The sequence below is a fragment of the Chlamydotis macqueenii genome, chromosome 2 (assembly GCF_036417535.1).
Source record: "Chlamydotis macqueenii isolate bChlMac1 chromosome 2, bChlMac1.mat, whole genome shotgun sequence".
Lineage (NCBI taxonomy): Eukaryota > Metazoa > Chordata > Aves > Otidiformes > Otididae > Chlamydotis > Chlamydotis macqueenii.
In genome coordinates, this window is record NC_141557.1 from 89,463,661 (window position 1) to 89,480,545 (window position 16,885).

The window sequence follows — 16,885 nt, forward strand, 5'->3', positions numbered from 1 at the left end:
CATGTTCTAAGCTGCTCTTTTAAACTATAAGTAACAGTTTGTAAACAAATGTCCACAAATTTCAATGGCTTTGGTTATCCATACACAAGATAGAGTTTTTAGGTGCTTTCAAAGTTGAAGCAGTTGTCGTGTGAATCTTCCTCTGCCAAACATGTAACACTGCAATGAATACAGTTGTTTATATTAATAATTATGTCTCAGAAATATCCCCAGTGTCAACAAGCTAATTTTGGAGTGATATTTCTTATCCTGTAGCAAAATGCTGTCCTCCCTCTGTTGAAGACCTGTGTATACTTACAACAAATGTTTAAATATTTGGGAAGTCTTATTTCTTCCCCGGAGGTGGGCCTGATCTTACAGATTTCATACATGAGAATGATCCCAGTGAACTCAGCCTTTCTCCTAATACCAAAGTTCGCTGAGCTATTTATTTGAGACAAAGCTGGCTTCTACACATGTCAGCATCTCAACAGCGAGTGAACTCAATCCAGCTGAAATTTAACAGCCTCATGAATGGAGTAAGCAGGAAAAAGGACAGTCCCTAAACGTTTACTAAAGGTATCGCCATGATGAGTGTATTTTATCTGCCTTTCCATTGGTGTGGGATTTCAGGAATGTACACATGTGTGCACTTCTTATAAGTGCTGCTGCTACATACAGCCTTATGGCAACTGAAGGAAATATTACAGATACAGAATGATGTAGGAAAACAAATATCCCTCTTGGATCAAGTAAGGTAGAACTTCCATGTGGAGACAAGAAGTGAAGGAAATCCTGTCCATTAATTACAGAAAACATAATTTGGCAATCTCTCAATTTAATCTTATTCTGCATACGGTCTGTAGACAGATACTCAGAATACTCATCAGATTATCTGAACACCAAGAAATCATGCCTGTCCATAGTCATCAAAACTCAGGATGCAAGTGTGTGCACACAATTATCTTCATCTTACACATGAAGAACTTTCAAGATCTGATTCATCTTACTTTATCTGTCTAAAAAGTTAAATATCTGAGATAAAATAATTGTTTAGAGTCCGTTAGTATTCAATGGAGAGAGATAAGCGTATCCAGAAAGGAATAATTCCATCTATTTTAGGCAGATATTCTGGACTGAGATAAATAGTTCCTCTAAAGGTACCTTCTTGTATGTCCAACTTTATCTAACAAAGTGTGAGATGAATCTCATGCAGTGTAAGCTTCCTGATGAGAAACTTCTGTAATCATGTCTTTCTTAGAGAAACTATTTCTGCCATGCTCAGCACAACATTACTTAAGTAACAGTGAAAAAAAAAAATACCTGTGCTTCCTGACAGTCCTGTGAGCTAGAATATAATGACTCAAGTCCTGGATGTCCAGTAGATGTGAGGCATGTTTTACAGTCAAGAACATCACCTGTTTTCTGAGAAGCTGGGATTTTTTCTTTTTTTTTTTTTTTTTTACAGCAGTATATAATCTTTTAAACAACCCTGCATAGTCAGAAGACCTTAATAATAGGCATTATCAGAAAATGTTGCCCAAAATACTGTTTCCAGCAATTCAGTAGATGAGAATACTTTTCAAGTGTGCAAACCACTGCAACTTATGTGATGTTTCAGGTAAGTTTTATGTCCTCATAACGAAGCTGGGCAACACAAAGCCCGTGTGCAAGACCTAATTCTATCTCACATAGGGCAAGTCACTGAAAATAATCTTGCTAAACCTGGCTTCTTCACAGTAAAGTTAGCTCTAGCGCTGTTGCATTTAATATGTGGGAAATAATACTAATTATTACTGTTGTTAAAATATATATTTAAAGGGATACATTAAAATCTTTCAAATATATGTGGAGAAAATTGTGCTTTTTTTCCTCTTTTTTTTTTTTTTTGTAATGATAAGGCCCTGTAAAACTGTTAGTTTCGTTCCAGGACATGCAAGGAATATGCATATTAAAGAAAGGCACACAAATATATAAAAGCAAAAGGCTGTAGGAGATTCCAAAGGTTAAGGCATTAATTTGAGATCAGGAAATTTAAGCCTCCACTATTCTTGAGACTGCCTGGCTGGGTGGGCAAATGACTTAGGCTCACGAGTAGCCTCAGCCTTCTGAGGAGTGCCACAAGATGTCCTGGCATCCTGGCTGTTCATCCAAGCTGGTGCATAGTCAGCGTATACAACAGCTCTTATATTAATTTCCTTAGACAGAAACAAGGATGAACAGGAAAGGGCCTGTTGCCCAGCTGAATCTTGCCTCCTGATACAGAGCTGGGACATAGCCTAAAGGCACTTGAATCCAGCAACTTGGAAATGCTTTTGGGTGTCTCATGATAGATATAGGCTTTTTCACTTGCCTCAGTTTCCGTAAATCACACTTTTTATACCAAGCTTTTACCATGTATTCCGAGCCTGGTTTGTAAGGATTTTCTATTAACTTGGCACCAAATACTTGTGCTAAATATTTTTGATGAAAAAACCCTTGGTTCTTGAACTGCTTGGCTAACTGATGATAAAGTGTTCCTTGCCAGGCCAAAGATAGGCTAAGCCTCATTTTGTTTCACGCTTAAAATACTTCTTTGCAGAGCAAGAAAACTCTTTGAAATTCAAAATATGTACATTTTCAGAAGATTATCTAGAATGAACAGCAGGATACAAGCTTCAGGAAGAAAGTTGCTTTCTCACTTATTTTTAAAAGCTGGTTTTTTTCTCCTCCTGAATGCTGTATTCTGCATTAAGTGAAGGATGATGATACCTTTCCTTTTACTGCAAGCAAACAAAGGTTGCCATGGCAAGCAGGCTCAAGAGGCGGAAAAAATATCAGCAAGAGCTGATGTTCATGTCCACCAGAGCTCTGAACTGAAATTTTCTTTCATCTTCTGCCATTTTCAAGTGTCATCCTACACGCAACAACAAAGTGCTTCATATTGACATAGACTTTCAAATGTAATTAAGAGCCAATTTTCACAGGCTCAGTTTTACCCAATACCACAATAATTACTTGGTATTTACCAAGAGAATGACTGGCACTTTCACACGCTCATGTTGTCTTTGCCTCATGCTCTCTTATTTGTATCATTATTGTTTCAAAAGCAAGACAAGAAGATCTGCAGCACAAATTGCTTCATCATAAGCAGGAACATGGAGCCCACTTTCGATTCTTGAAACTGACTGGTTTCTGATGAAAATTATGGGCAATCCAGAATTGTCAGCCTGGAAGAGCAATATTTCCTGCTGATAACCATCAGGCATAATTGCTTGCTTTCACTGGTACAAAATAAATAGTGCTGAGATGTATGGCTTGATTTCTTGAACATAACCCCCTCCCTAGCAATCGTAATGATAAAGATCCTAACAGAGCAAGCAGATGAGTAAAGAGCTATACTGGAAATACACTGGTGTAGGTGCAGCTCGGCCTAGGAGAATCATAGCAGTTGGGTTAAATTCATACTTGCCTGGGAAGATGTTGGGAAGAATTTATTGGAATATGCTGTAGGCATTTGCAGCTGAGATCAAAGAAAGAAGCCCCCACTTCTAGCATGTAATTCAGATGTATTTTAAAAGCCTGTCTTAGGATAAAATGGATTGTGCACTAGCCTGCAATGACCAGACTCCAGAGATTATCAAAGGCACACAGAACAATTATTTAAAATTCAGTCTTTTTCATAGTAGAGGTCTACTTCAGTTAGATTAATAGCTGTAACCAGAGTCTGCGTTTGCACAAAGACCCTGTGCTAGTAGAGCCATGGCTGACAAACAATATAGCTTTATTATGCATGCAAGTTTGCCCATTGATGATATATTTATTATCATACACATACTCTGTTGAGTCATTGTAGGCTTTCATTAAGCACTCAACATCAAAGTTTGGGGATTTTGTTCTATTTTGGATATCGCAGTGTAGTCTGAAATTTGTATTATCTATTGATAGAACCATTTAGGTTCAAATTTTAAGCAGGTCTTCATTTTATTATAATATTCCTTTTTTGTTGTTGTTATATAGGAAACTTCTTAAAATAATTTAAACTTCTTTGACAAAGTTTGGCAGACTTTCTACTACATTCTGTTATTTCTACTTATAGAAGATTTTCTCCTATGTTCTTATCCATTGCTTGATCTCCAACATTTTTTTTTATTTTTCTGAAAAAAGGGAAGGCTCTTTTGGATTCCAACTGAAGTAAACAGCCGCACATGTATAACGTGCACTTCATGGTAGCCTTTGTAACCACTTCTCGTGATGCTCTACTCAAAATCCTCAGATATATTTCTATTTGAAAAGTTTTTTTCTACTTTCAGTCATGAAACATTGCTGCACATTATTAGCAAGTATGACTTCACTTGATCAAGAAATTAAAGTTTCCATCCTACACAATTTTTCAATGTTATTATTTTAATTTTAAGCCCAAATTGTGCTATTAAGTTGAACTACCAACAATTCGTCACAGAGAAGAGTGTTTCAGAATTCAGCTGCTCTGAGAACAAAATAATTACTTTCATGAATGATCCTTCCCTTCTATGGACATTCTCACAGAGCATCAGTCTTTCTGAAAATCTGAAAGGTACCCATGTGGCAGAATGAAAAAAAATCTTTCCTTTATTAGTGTTTCGGCATGAAGGTTTTATAAAATCATAAAGTCCATAAACTCATTCCACCCTCTTTTTTTTTCCATGTGCCCTCTTACCTGAATGACTCCTCCACCTTGGCCATCCTTCCCAGCTAAAAACTCTTCAGGCAAATTAATCATCTTCCCTAGCCAATCCAGCATGACGGTCTCCAGCTCTGTGCAAGCTGGACTTGCGGCCTGTGTTGAAAAATAGAACAGAGAGAATAACCTCACTAGACTGTGAGGAGAAATAGGATCCACCAGAGCAAGAATAACTCCCTCTCTCTGCCTTTTGACTATAGAGGAGAAGACTAGCTGACTAACTTCACCAGCTAAATTAGGGTCCTGAAGACCATTTTGTGCATGCTGTTTCTAATATTTACTAAAAAAAAAGTCAAACTGGGCCTCACATAGAAACATGACTATCAAATGTCAAAGCTAGGATTTGCATCTTGCATATTACATCAAGTACCAACCTCTTTGAGAAGAGCCCATCTCATAAAAATGTGGAGGGTTTTAACACAATTTTCCATTAGTCCAGATGATAAGAGAAGTAACAACACTGGGTGACAGGCAACAGTAATACTACTTAATGAATTACCAGTAAGTTTGTACTGCTACCACTAATACTAAATGCTGGTGCTTTTTCAAGGGCAAAACTTCTAAGAGGAAATAGCCTTTTATTGCTGGAGCCTTTCAGGGTGTCTATGTGAAAACACTTAATTAGTCAAGGAAACTTAACTATGAAAGTAATCCTGTGACTTCACTGCTATTAATCAATAATTTCATTGAAAAATGTTACTGAAATACTTAAAATCTTGGCAAGGTGAAGCACCATTACCACACAGCAGTACATACCCCAGTAAACTTACCCAGGAGAAGCCCACACATCCTATTCCACCACACAACATATCTGCAAGAAGAGCTGGGAAGGAAGAGGCTGCAGGGAAGTAGGCAAAAAAGTATGGACTGTGCCAGTGAGTCACCTGTATTAAGGAAAAAAAAAGAGTCATTTTTAACTAATGCAGGAAGCAGAAACAAATTGTCACACAATCAGAAAAGACTGAAAGTTGGGACTAGTCAACAGTTCTCTACTACCCGGTTATAATACAGGATCATAGTTTTTAGAAAAGCTTATCTTGTTTTTTTTTTCTCAATTTTTTATCTATCTTTTACTCCAATTAGAAATAAATTAGTTTTTGCCCCCACCTCCCAACAGTTCCAAAGTCAGAGTTCTCAATTTGTCTGCCTAGAAGACAAGAATTGCATGGGCAGTGGCAGCGTGACTTTCTGTGCAGGGCACTGTTTTTGAGCCTCTGCTTTCAGGGACTTCGGTATTTTGTTCTTTCGATCTGTCACGCAACTCAGTTAGCAAGAGTGTCTTCAGTGCAGCAGAGGTCCACAGAATTCTCTTGCCCACACTCTGGAGTTATTTGTTAAAATTCAGGCACTGAATCTGGCCAAGCAGCTCCTCACCACAAAATGAAACAATACATTCCAGTATCCAATAGCTTCTGTAGAAAATTGAACTATCCTCTCCCTCTAACAAGTTGTGATTTATGTACAATTCCACTTTATATGTACCAATAGGAGAGAACAACACAATAACTGCACAAATTGTTGTCAATTGTATTGCAGCAGCAATATTTAGAATTATCTTATGCAACGTCTAAACAATTTCTAAGGATCTGTGAGATACTTGATAATGCTCCACAACTACAGTCTAATAAAATTTGTAGCCAGGAAATGTACTGCCACACTGCAATGTTCAGTAGAAATAATGTGATATGATATGTTTGGCAAAAACAACTTTCACATTAAAGATAAAAGGCAAAATTCAGAAAAAAAAAATGCTTCTAGAGGATTAGATGGAGTGTAAGCAAGAATTCAGCAGAATGTTTATAAGATCTTTCCTTGGCTGGAAATCCAGAGGCTGCTGACTTATTGAAACCTAGCCTTTTCTTATGCCATTTTGGTTTTGGTTTTTTTTTTTTTTTTAAATACTGGAGTTCTTCTGTTACAACTGGAGGATAGTAAGAGCATTCTGAGAGCATCACTTGCCTGAGCTCAGTGTTTCTGTACTGTTTTGTTCCGCATTCCCACCTCTAAAGAATTTTACCTTTCACGCTCTCCTCCCTCCCAGACTGTGATAAGGTTTCTGGTTCTGGAGCTAACTCAGGGATCACTGTACTGCAGTGTTCTGCATGCTGCAAATATCCCTTTTATTTCCTTTTCTAATCTTCTTCATGCCAACAACCAGCTCTTCTTTAAGCGTCATGCTCCACGCTAAGGGGAAACTGTCTTAACTCTCATATACACCATGACTCAGATACCACTTTCTCATATATATATAAATATATATATATATTATATATACATACATATGTATACCATATATAGTATTTCGGATGCCCCTGTCCCTTTCATATGAAACCAGCTCCTATCCACTACCATTTTCCACTATCTAAACTAGCCCCTGTACCTGGTACATTCAAGATTTCACTTTCACTGGACACTAAGTCCAAACCTGCTCAAATCAGGTATCCGAAACCAGCCACTGTGAACATTTTCAGCTGTATCTCTTATATCCGGCCAGGATTTCTTTCTTCGCTGTAACAAAGTTTTAGAGTGCTTGTGGCAAACACCTTCCTTCACAAATCAGAAAAAAAAATATGGGATGGGACTTGGTTGTTCACAGGAAAACAATAAACAGATTTTAAAATACCCAATAAACACCGGTCCGTGATAGGACCCACGTGCACAGACTTTCACTGACGTCCATAATGAGCCAGTGCTGCCACAGTTCATCTCCCCAGCTCTAATCCTCTGTGATCTGTAAGACTTGTGACATTCATCTTGGGTTAATCAAGTTTAAACTGCCTACTTGCTGGGAGCCATTTGTTTGATGAAACACAGCAGATTCCAGTTGCACCACTCACACAAAGCAAAAAAGCCAAAAACCCTAGGGCAAGTGCAGCTGTGCTTCTTTCTCCTGCCTCCCCTTCCCCCTTCCCTTAAGGAGCTGTAAAATTCATTTCTTTTGCCATGTTGGAACAGATGCACTTAGTCAAATATTGCAAAGAGTGTGACATAATTGATGCTTGTTTTCTCAGCCCTCTGCTGATAAACAGTGATACACAAGTGTCTTGGGTTCAGTAATAACCACTCTAATGCTTCTCAGAGACATTTTCTTTCTCAGATTTCTTCTAAGGATGTCTGTCTTTCTGTGGCTTGCTTGGTCTAAGCAACTGTCTTCCTTCACCACACATTAAGGATAGATATTTCAGCTGAAAGTTAGTAGATTAATGGTTCCACCATGAGGAAAATTTGCATCTTCAGTACTGCTATTTGCAGTTACAATTAAACTTGATAATTTTTGGCTCTAAAAAAGGAGGAGATATCTTTCAAGAGAGCAAAGCAAATCTGAGAAAGAAAAGTGACTCCCACTGACATTTTTATATGCAGATCCTTTCCACCTTGGTTTTCTGCTGTGGAGATCAGAGTTCAGCAGTTGTTCCCTTAGTACCTGTGTTAATATTAGGCACTTAGCACCATTTTGTTCATTATCATGAAGGTCTGCATCCAATTTCACATAAGTGTCCACAAAGAAGTTTTACCACTCATTGTTCTGGTTTTATTAGTGAGGGGGGGCCTAAGGTGGTAGCTTCTGTAGGAAACTGCTAGAAGTCGCTCCCCTTTGTTCAGTGGACTCGGCTGGGCCTAGGGCGGACCCGCTGCTGGCCAAGGCCGAGCCAATTGGTAGCAGAATGTCCCGTGATAACGCCTCTGCGATAACGTATTTAAGTAGGGGAAAACAGGAAAAAAAAGGAGGAGAAGATGTGAAGCAGCTGAGCCGGGGGCAGAGAGGGGGAGGCGCGAGCCTCATGGGCCTTGCAGGCCTCACCCTCTGGCCTCCCGCCGGGAAGCTGACTGGGCCCAACTCGGCCCGGCCCGGCTGCAAGAAGTGGAGAGGAGATGAGAAGTGAATAAGATGTAAAAAGGATCCTGAGAGACGTCTGCCAGCCTGTTGTGAGGAACGGCTGCAGACGCCAAGGTCAGTGAAGGAGGGGGAGGAGTAATATGGCTCCTGGCCAAGATTCCTCTGCAACTCGTGGTGAAGACCATGGTGGAGCGGGTTGTCCCCCTGCAGCCCATGGAGGTCCACGGAGGGGCAGAGATCCACCTGCGGCCCGTGGAGGACCCCACGCCAGAGCAGGTGGAGGCCTGAAGGAGGCTGTGGCCCGTGGAGGGCCCGCTGGGACAGCTGTTCTAGAGGGACTGCACCCCGTGGAAGAGATGACCCACGCCGGAGCAGTTTCACGAAGGACTGTGGCCCGTGGGAGGGACCCCACGCTGGAGCAGAGGAGGAATGCGAGGAGTTCTTCCCCTGACGATCATACAGCGGCGTAAAACAATGCGTGATGAACTGACCGCGACCCCCATTCCCTTCCCCCCGCCCCGTGCCACTCGGGAGGGGAAGGTAGTAGAGATAATGTTAAGCCTGGGAAGAGGGAGGGGTGGGGGGAGGTTATCTTGTTCCCTGTCTCATTCTCCTGCTAATTTTAGAAATAAATGAATAGTTTTCCCCAAGTCGAGTCTGTTTTGCCCGTGACGGTAACTTTAAGGATTTCTCCCCGTCCTTATCTCAAACCTTGAGCTGTTTTTTCTTATATCATCTCCTCCTATTCTCTCGGAGGGTGGGGGGAGCGAGAGACAGACTGCATAGTCTGGTCCTGATCGGGGCTGAACTACGACACTCATGAATGCCTGTTCTCCTATACGGTAAAGACAGCAATGGATACTGCATTATTGTTTTACATAATTAATTGATCCTTGCTCCTCTGAAGGAGCACTATTTTCACATTTTCAATCAGCCTATAAGTAGCAAGTATCAGAACAAAACTAACACAGTAAAGATGTCGACATGAAGGAAACAAGAATCACTTATGAGCCACCGATAGCTTATGGGCAAAACAAGGTTTTATGACCTCTCTCATATTATTTATTCTCTCTGAAGAAGCCTGGAGCCTCATTTATAAAATGGACATAAGACATGCCCTGGTGAGACACTGGAAAAACACTATAGCTGAAAAACACTGGATGTACTTATAAATGTTAATCTTGTCAGGAAAAAAAAAATGGGAAGAAGATTAAGAGAAAATATAATGAGGGTAAATTGTCCCTATAGTCAATTTCAAAAGTCTCCTAAAACCAATTAGAAATAATTTTAAAGGTCTCTAAACCAAATGTGAAGAAGTCTTCCTGTGCTAAGTTCTTCCTATATTCCCTGCCTCCATGTGTACAGCACCATCATTTTCACACTTCAGTTCTATGAGCATAGCTAACAGAGGCAGGCAACAGATGCAGCAGTTTGTGCAGCACTATGCACAGAAGAGGTCCAGTAGTGTACGTGGGCTCTGCAGTGGTGGTGATGCTGCACAGGGCACAGTCTCCAGAAGCAACTGGAACAATTACCCCAGCACATCACAAAAATTACCCACTCCACAAATAGGAAGTCAAGCAAGAGCGGCAGGAGGCCTTCATAGGTGAACAATTAGCTCTTGACAATGCTCAGATGTAAAAAGGAAGCGTATAAGAAAAGTAAGGAGAGGCAGTGACCCAGGAGAGAAGGGCTATAAAGACACTATCTGAGTAGGCAGGGACAGCCATATTAGGAAAGCCAAAGCCATTTAGAGTAGAATCTGGTGAGGGATGTGAAGTGCAACAAGAAAGGCTTCTGCAGGTTCATCGGCATTAGAAGGAAAGTAGGGAAAATGTAGGCCTGCTGCCGAATGCGGCTGGGGACTTGGTGACAACGGAGAGAGAGAAAGCTGAGGTGCTCAATGCCTTTTCACCTCAGTCTTTGCTGGTAGATTTGCATTCAGGAATCCCAGGCTCCTGAGATGCATGAGAAAAGCCTTAAGCAAGGAAGACTTCACCTGGAGGAGGATCAGGTTAGGAAACATTCAAATAAACTGGGCATGCATGAGTCCATGGAGCCTAATAGGATGCACTCACAAGTGCTGCAGGAGCTAGATGGTGTCATTGAGACCACTCTCAAATATCTTTGAAAGGCTATGGCAACTGGTGAATATTCCTGAGGACTGGAAAAAAAAGCAAATGCCACTCCTATCTTCAAGAAGGGCTATGAGAAGGATCTGGAAACTACAGGCCTCACCTCAGTCCCAGGGAAGGTGACAGAAGCTATTGAAGATATTTCCAAACATATGAAGAACAAGAAGGTGGCTGGGGCTAGGCAGCAAATATTTATGAAGAGGAAATCATGCCTTAGCAACCTGACAGCCTTCTACAAGATGTCTGGCTTGGTGGACAAGGGGAGAGCATAGGATATCATTAAGACTTTCAATACTGTCTCCCATAACATCTTTACTGACACGCTGATAGAATATGGACTAGATAAGCAGGCAGTGAAGTGGAGTGAAAACTGGCTACACTGCCAGTCTCATAGGGTTGTGATCAGAAGCATGGAGTCCAGCTGGAGGCTAGTGGTGAGCCCCAGGAATTAATATCATGACCAGTACTGTTTAACATCTTCATTAATGACCTGGACAATGGACAGAGCGCACTCTCAGCAGTTCTGCAGATGATATAAAACTGGGAGGAGTGTTTAATACATTGTCTGGTCATGCTGCGACCCAAAAGGACCTCAACAGGTTGCAGAAATGAGCCAACAGGAATTTCATGAAGTTCAACAGAGAAATGCAAAATCCTGTACCTGGGGAGGAATAACCCCCTGCACCAGTACAGGCCAGAGATCCACTGGCTTGAAAGCAGCTCTGCAGAAACAGACCTGGGAGTCCTGGTGAACGAGCTGAACATAAGCCAGCAGTGTGCCCTTGCAGCAGACAAGGCGAGCAGCATCCTGGGCCACATTAGGAAAACTGTTGCCAGCAGGTCAAAAGAGGTGATCCTTCTCTTCTACTGAGCACTGGTGAGGCCACATCTGGAATCCTGTGTCCAGTTCTGGGTTCTCCAGTACAAGAAAGACATAGACATACTAGAGTGATTCCAGTGAAGGGCCATGGAGATGATTAATTGAAGTATCTGTCATATGACGAGAAGCTGAGAGAGCCGGGATTGTTCTGGCTGCAGAAAGCTCAGGGGATATCTTGTTAATGTGTATAAACACCTCATGGGAGGGTATAAAGAAGATGAAGCCAGATTCTTCTGAGTGATATCCAGTGACAAGACAAGAAGAAATGTGTAGAAATTGAAATGCAGAAAATTCTACTTAAACATAAGAAAAACCATTTTTATTGTAAGGGTGGTCAAACTTTGGAACAGGACAACAGAGAGGTTTTGAAGACTTCATCCTTGGAGATAAGCAACCTGCTCTAACTGAGTCTGCTTTGAACAGCTGAGGTGGACTAAATGATCTCTAGAGGTGCCGTCCAACCTCTACTATACTATGACTTTGTCATTCTGTGCTTATGTGATTCTTCAGTATTTAGTATAAACAACACAAGAAGAATCAGAGTTACTATAAGAACTGGGATTTATGTACTCTTGCTCTTTGTGTCACAAACACTAACATTTCACACCAGAGGAAATTTTTGGATAGAACATTTCTTCTTCATAACAATAAATTTATTTGCAGGGCATGTAAATATCAAGAAAAAACATCAATTTAGTTAAGAGGGAATGTGACGTTTATGACATAATTGGAATTCAATGTCTCACTTTCTATTATCAAATGATTCATCTCTTGCTTTTTAATTTGATATTATTTTATTGAATGTTCCCAAGTGTTCAAAGCGAAGTGTGATATGTTCTACCTCACAGACAAAAAAAAAAAAGATTGGTTAGTATTTTCCTCCAATGAAAAAGAAAAGGCAATCATATCTATGAGCAGCAATGAGAGTATTTGCATGTGTTGGACCTAATTCTCTTATCTAATCTGCACTAATTTAATTCTGTTGGATTTAAGACCATCCACAAATCTTTGAGAAGACTGGAGAGATTTCCACTGACTTCAGTGGAGCTGTTGCCTGTGAAACAACAGCAGGGTTGGCTCCAAGGGAAACATGATAAAATCATATTGAATATCAAATATTTACCTTGGTCAATGAAAAGGAATTGGTATTATAGCACTGTCGCTAAACACATTTGCAGAGCAGTGCTTACATGTCCAGTCACGTAGAAATCATTTCACCTATCTACATCCAGAGGAGCAACCCAAAGGGTTATTGCAGAGATGCAAATGAGAGATTCCTCATTAACATTTACTAATAATCCAGTCCTCTTCAAGCTACTTGGAGACCTTAGGAGACTAGTGTATATTTAAAATGAAAAATGTATATCATGAGTGGAAAAAGAAGATTCAGAACCGGACAAATGCCAGACGTTTTGCTCTGCATTGTCTGTCCAATACTAATCTATCCAAGGACTAATGTTTAGGTAGTGGCCATCTGCCTTAAAAGGTACTAGAAGAAGTTGACATTTAGGACAGTAAGTAAACAGAACAAGTATTTGGGAGAATCCTTTCTAGTCAACTCTGTAATAAAAAGAAGTCTCCTGAGAGAATTTTAACATTTAAAGATAAGCTTGAAGGAACACTTTAGGCACAGCAGACTAATAAAAATCCCATTTAATAAAATATTTACTGTGCTTTGCAAGTAGCAAAAATATCACATGAAACTGAAAGTTATGAAGCTTTGTCTTAACCAATTCAAGGGAGGAAAGGGGATTATTTCCAAAAGCAAATGGTTTGGTTATTTCTAGCAAGAACAGAAAACATTAGTTGTGTAAAGTGTTGGATCATATTTAACTATGGATATAAAGCAAACTCCTGCCTTCTAAAAGCTGATCAGTGTGCATACTTATGTTCATAAGGTCCAGCTGCACAACCTTCAATCCATACTTTCCTTAAAGTCTTTGAAAACCTAAATGCAGTATTAAACATTACAGTACAGATCCATTTTTCTTACCCCTGGCATAATGATCTTCTCAATGTCTTTAAAGATATCCTCAAAGCTCTCAGGATCCTGCGGTGCACAGTCTGGAATGAGAGGCCTCAGATATCCTGGTTCCACATCTGGGAAGACTTGTCTTTTTTCTATTTTCTCCAGGTAATCTGCAATATAGTCCACCATCTCCTTCCCTCTCTTGCGGTACTCTGCAGCATCCATGATGGGTATCAGTGTCTAGGACTTGTTATCAGGACAAAAAAAAAAAAAAAGTCACTTTTGAAAGAAAATTTTACTAGTTTTAAACTTGTTATTCATATGATTGATGATTTATAGGATGACTCTTATGGCCTTTTTGAAAAGAACATATGGTCTTTTATTGCTGCATATTAGGCCAATACCCATACAGTGTCGCATTCTGCTCCACTACAGTATTAGCTGGACATTGTATAGAAGTAAATCACACTATTAAATCTTTGATGCCTAGGTCAGGATGTAGATTGATTCAGATAGACTGTATCTTTAGCATGGAAGAGCAGTAGGGGCACATCAATAAAGATCCAGAAATTACAGATTTAATCTCTACTGTTGCTGGTTGGCACAAGGATGTGGCAATGTTATGTGGCACATAATATACTTCCTCCCGCTTTATAAAGGAGAGGTCTAAGAAAATAGCATGTTATGTGTCTCTATTATCATCTATAATAACAAGCTATAATATTAATAGTTATCACAGTGATCCACTTATTGCCTCCTGTCTTGCCTCAAAATTTTTCTTCTTTATACTTTCACTGTAAATGCACATGCTATGCCATATACAAAACCTTGTTTATTACCGACGTTTCAATTAGAATTCACTTAGAGTTGATATGCACTGCATTTTCCAGGAGGATGTGAGGAAGCTCTGTCTGGGGCTGTCTCTGTTTCCGAGATGTTGGGCTGGAGCTCTCGGTGTGCTTTGAGCTAGGCAAAGACTGTGTGAGCACACCCAAGCTGATGCACGGCTCAGCTGAGATGAACTGGAGTTTGCCCTCAAAGTGCCGTGGAAATATAAATTCATATTGCTAGGGTTCCCGGCCATGCCGTTCCGGCCCGCCCAACTTTTTTACTCTGTGGTTGTGCATTTTGAGTGCTCAGTGAGTACAAGGTTAAGACCACAGTGCCTAAAAAGCATCCAAGAGTCTTTATACACTCAGATTGAGTAATTGATACTGTTCCTTGGGATATAGTAAGAAAATTGGCAAGTGAAACAAGGGCAATAATTGCTGGTGTAAAGAATTACTATACTTAGTTCACATACCTTTATGTCTTTGCAAGGAAATAATTACATTAAGAACAATGTGAATATTGTGTAATTAAGATACAATTTCTTAGATATTAGTTATTTGTGCTAAGAATTTATAACTCAGGATATAATTTTGAGAAAAGAGAGACCCCTCTGTGCTTTATTATATTTGAATTAGTACTGTCACATTACAAAAGAAAGACGACATTGATAAACACCGTCCTAGAGACATCTCTGCTGCTACAAATAGAGGATTTGGGATTTGTGTGGAGCAGCTGCTACTGCTATTTAAGAAGGCAGGGTGCTGCTGTAGGTCATGAACCACTTGGGAAAGCAAGGATCCGCACAGCAGGGACTTCTAGCCCCCCAGAGAATAGCTGTTCTTATTGTTATTTTGTTAGAGTTATATTGCTCTCTTTAACCATCATGTAAGTGTTTATTTGGCTCTCTCTACGCCTTTCTGAAAGGGGAATTAGAACCTTTCTCAGATCTTGCTACTAAGTTGCCAGAAACGCATTACCAGTAGTCATTACGGTCCTCAGAGGATTCTGGTGGGCAGCTTTGTATGTCATCTCCCCTTTGAAGGACTATGTTTAAGCAAGCAGTTTTGTTTCTGCTCCTTTTCAATCAGGATGACTGCATTTCTTCAATATCCCACAAATCTCATGTGCATTTGCATTTAACACATTTTTGATCGCAGTTCAAAATTTTAATAAACTTTCTAAATAAGTCAGTGTGAGCTGCAGCAGTCAATATGCATCTCTGTAGCAGCAATCTAATTACACCCCAAGGCTCACTTCTTTGGTTTAGATATTTTTGCCAGAAGAAATAAAAATATTGCACTGTTTCACTTCTTTTTCAAAGTATCTCTAACCTAATCCTTAACTTATGCTGTCGTTGTTTCTTTTATGCCACTTCATTCATCAGTTCATTGCTATAGCATGCTCTAAAGAACATGCGTGTGGTAATCTGTTATTTTTTTCCCCTGGTTTCAGGGATGAAAGCTGTGAAAATAAGAATTTAATCCATGACTGCCAATTAGTAGGAGTCGCCTGAGAGTGAACTGACTCAGCACTTGAGGACTCGCTGTTTTTAGCACTACTGTTGCTCACCACTGAGTTAGTTATTCCTACACACTTTTACATATGAATTATCTCAGCTGAACATCTCATTCACTGTCCGTGGGTCCAATGAACTGCCAGTGTCAGAACAGGTAAGAGCATCCATGAAGGGCCACGAAGGGCCCAGAGGAAGGCCACAAAGACGATCAGAGGGCTGGAGCCCCTCTCCTACGGGGACAGGCTGAGAGAGCTGGAGAAGAGGAGGCTCCGGGGAGACCTGATAGCGGTCTTCCAGTACCTGAAGGAGGCCTACAGGAAAGATGGGGAAAAACTCATCAGTGGGGCCTGTTATGACAGGACGAGGGGTAATGGTTTTAAAATAGAGGGAGGTAGATTCAGATTAGATATTAGGAATAAAATTTTTACAATACGAGTTGTAGAACACTGGAACAGGTTGCCCAGAGAGGTGGTGGATGCCCCATCCCTGGAAACAGTCAAGGCCAGGTTGGATGGAGGTCTGTGCAACCTGATCTAGTCGAGGATGTCCCTGCTCCTTGCAGAGGGGTTGGACTAGATGACCTTTGAAGGTCTCTTCCAACTCTAACCATTCTATGATTCTATCACTATACTACTTTTCAGCTTTACTTTGTATTGATCAAATATAGGGCATTATTTAACATAGAAGCTTCTGTGGATTGCCTGGTCTTTTCCCAACATACAAATCAAATGGCATAAATTAAATAGCATAGTGTCTAAGCTCAAAACAGCTCACAAAGACACAGATAAAAATAAATTTATTTTATCATATTACTACAACATAGATACTCTGTTATATAGCTTGTGACAATTTTTCTACCACCTAGATTTTTTTTTATCTGAAATTTCTTTCTATTCCAAGTTGTATTTGCATCATCTTCTTATATAGTATGCTGATACAATTTATTGTCATTTTTATTATTAGCAGTTTGGACAAAGTTCTTTTTGGATATCAGGATAAGCAAATAAAATTTAGATCTAAACATCAGATACATTC

At 40.1% G+C, this 16,885-nt stretch overlaps 1 protein-coding gene across 1 annotated transcript in view; it reads right to left on the reverse strand.

Moving 5' to 3' along the window:
- DDC (dopa decarboxylase) overlaps positions 1-16,885 on the reverse strand; it is a 79,332-nt gene that overhangs the window by 42,006 nt on the left and 20,441 nt on the right. Inside the window, exons 2-4 of the mRNA XM_086742030.1 lie at positions 13,528-13,749; positions 5,452-5,565; positions 4,658-4,777 (exon numbers count right to left, since the gene is read on the reverse strand). Of these exons, the coding sequence (XP_086598156.1) occupies positions 4,658-4,777; positions 5,452-5,565; positions 13,528-13,728 (435 nt within the window). The 5' untranslated portion in view covers positions 13,729-13,749. The remainder of the gene's footprint in view (positions 1-4,657; positions 4,778-5,451; positions 5,566-13,527; positions 13,750-16,885) is intronic.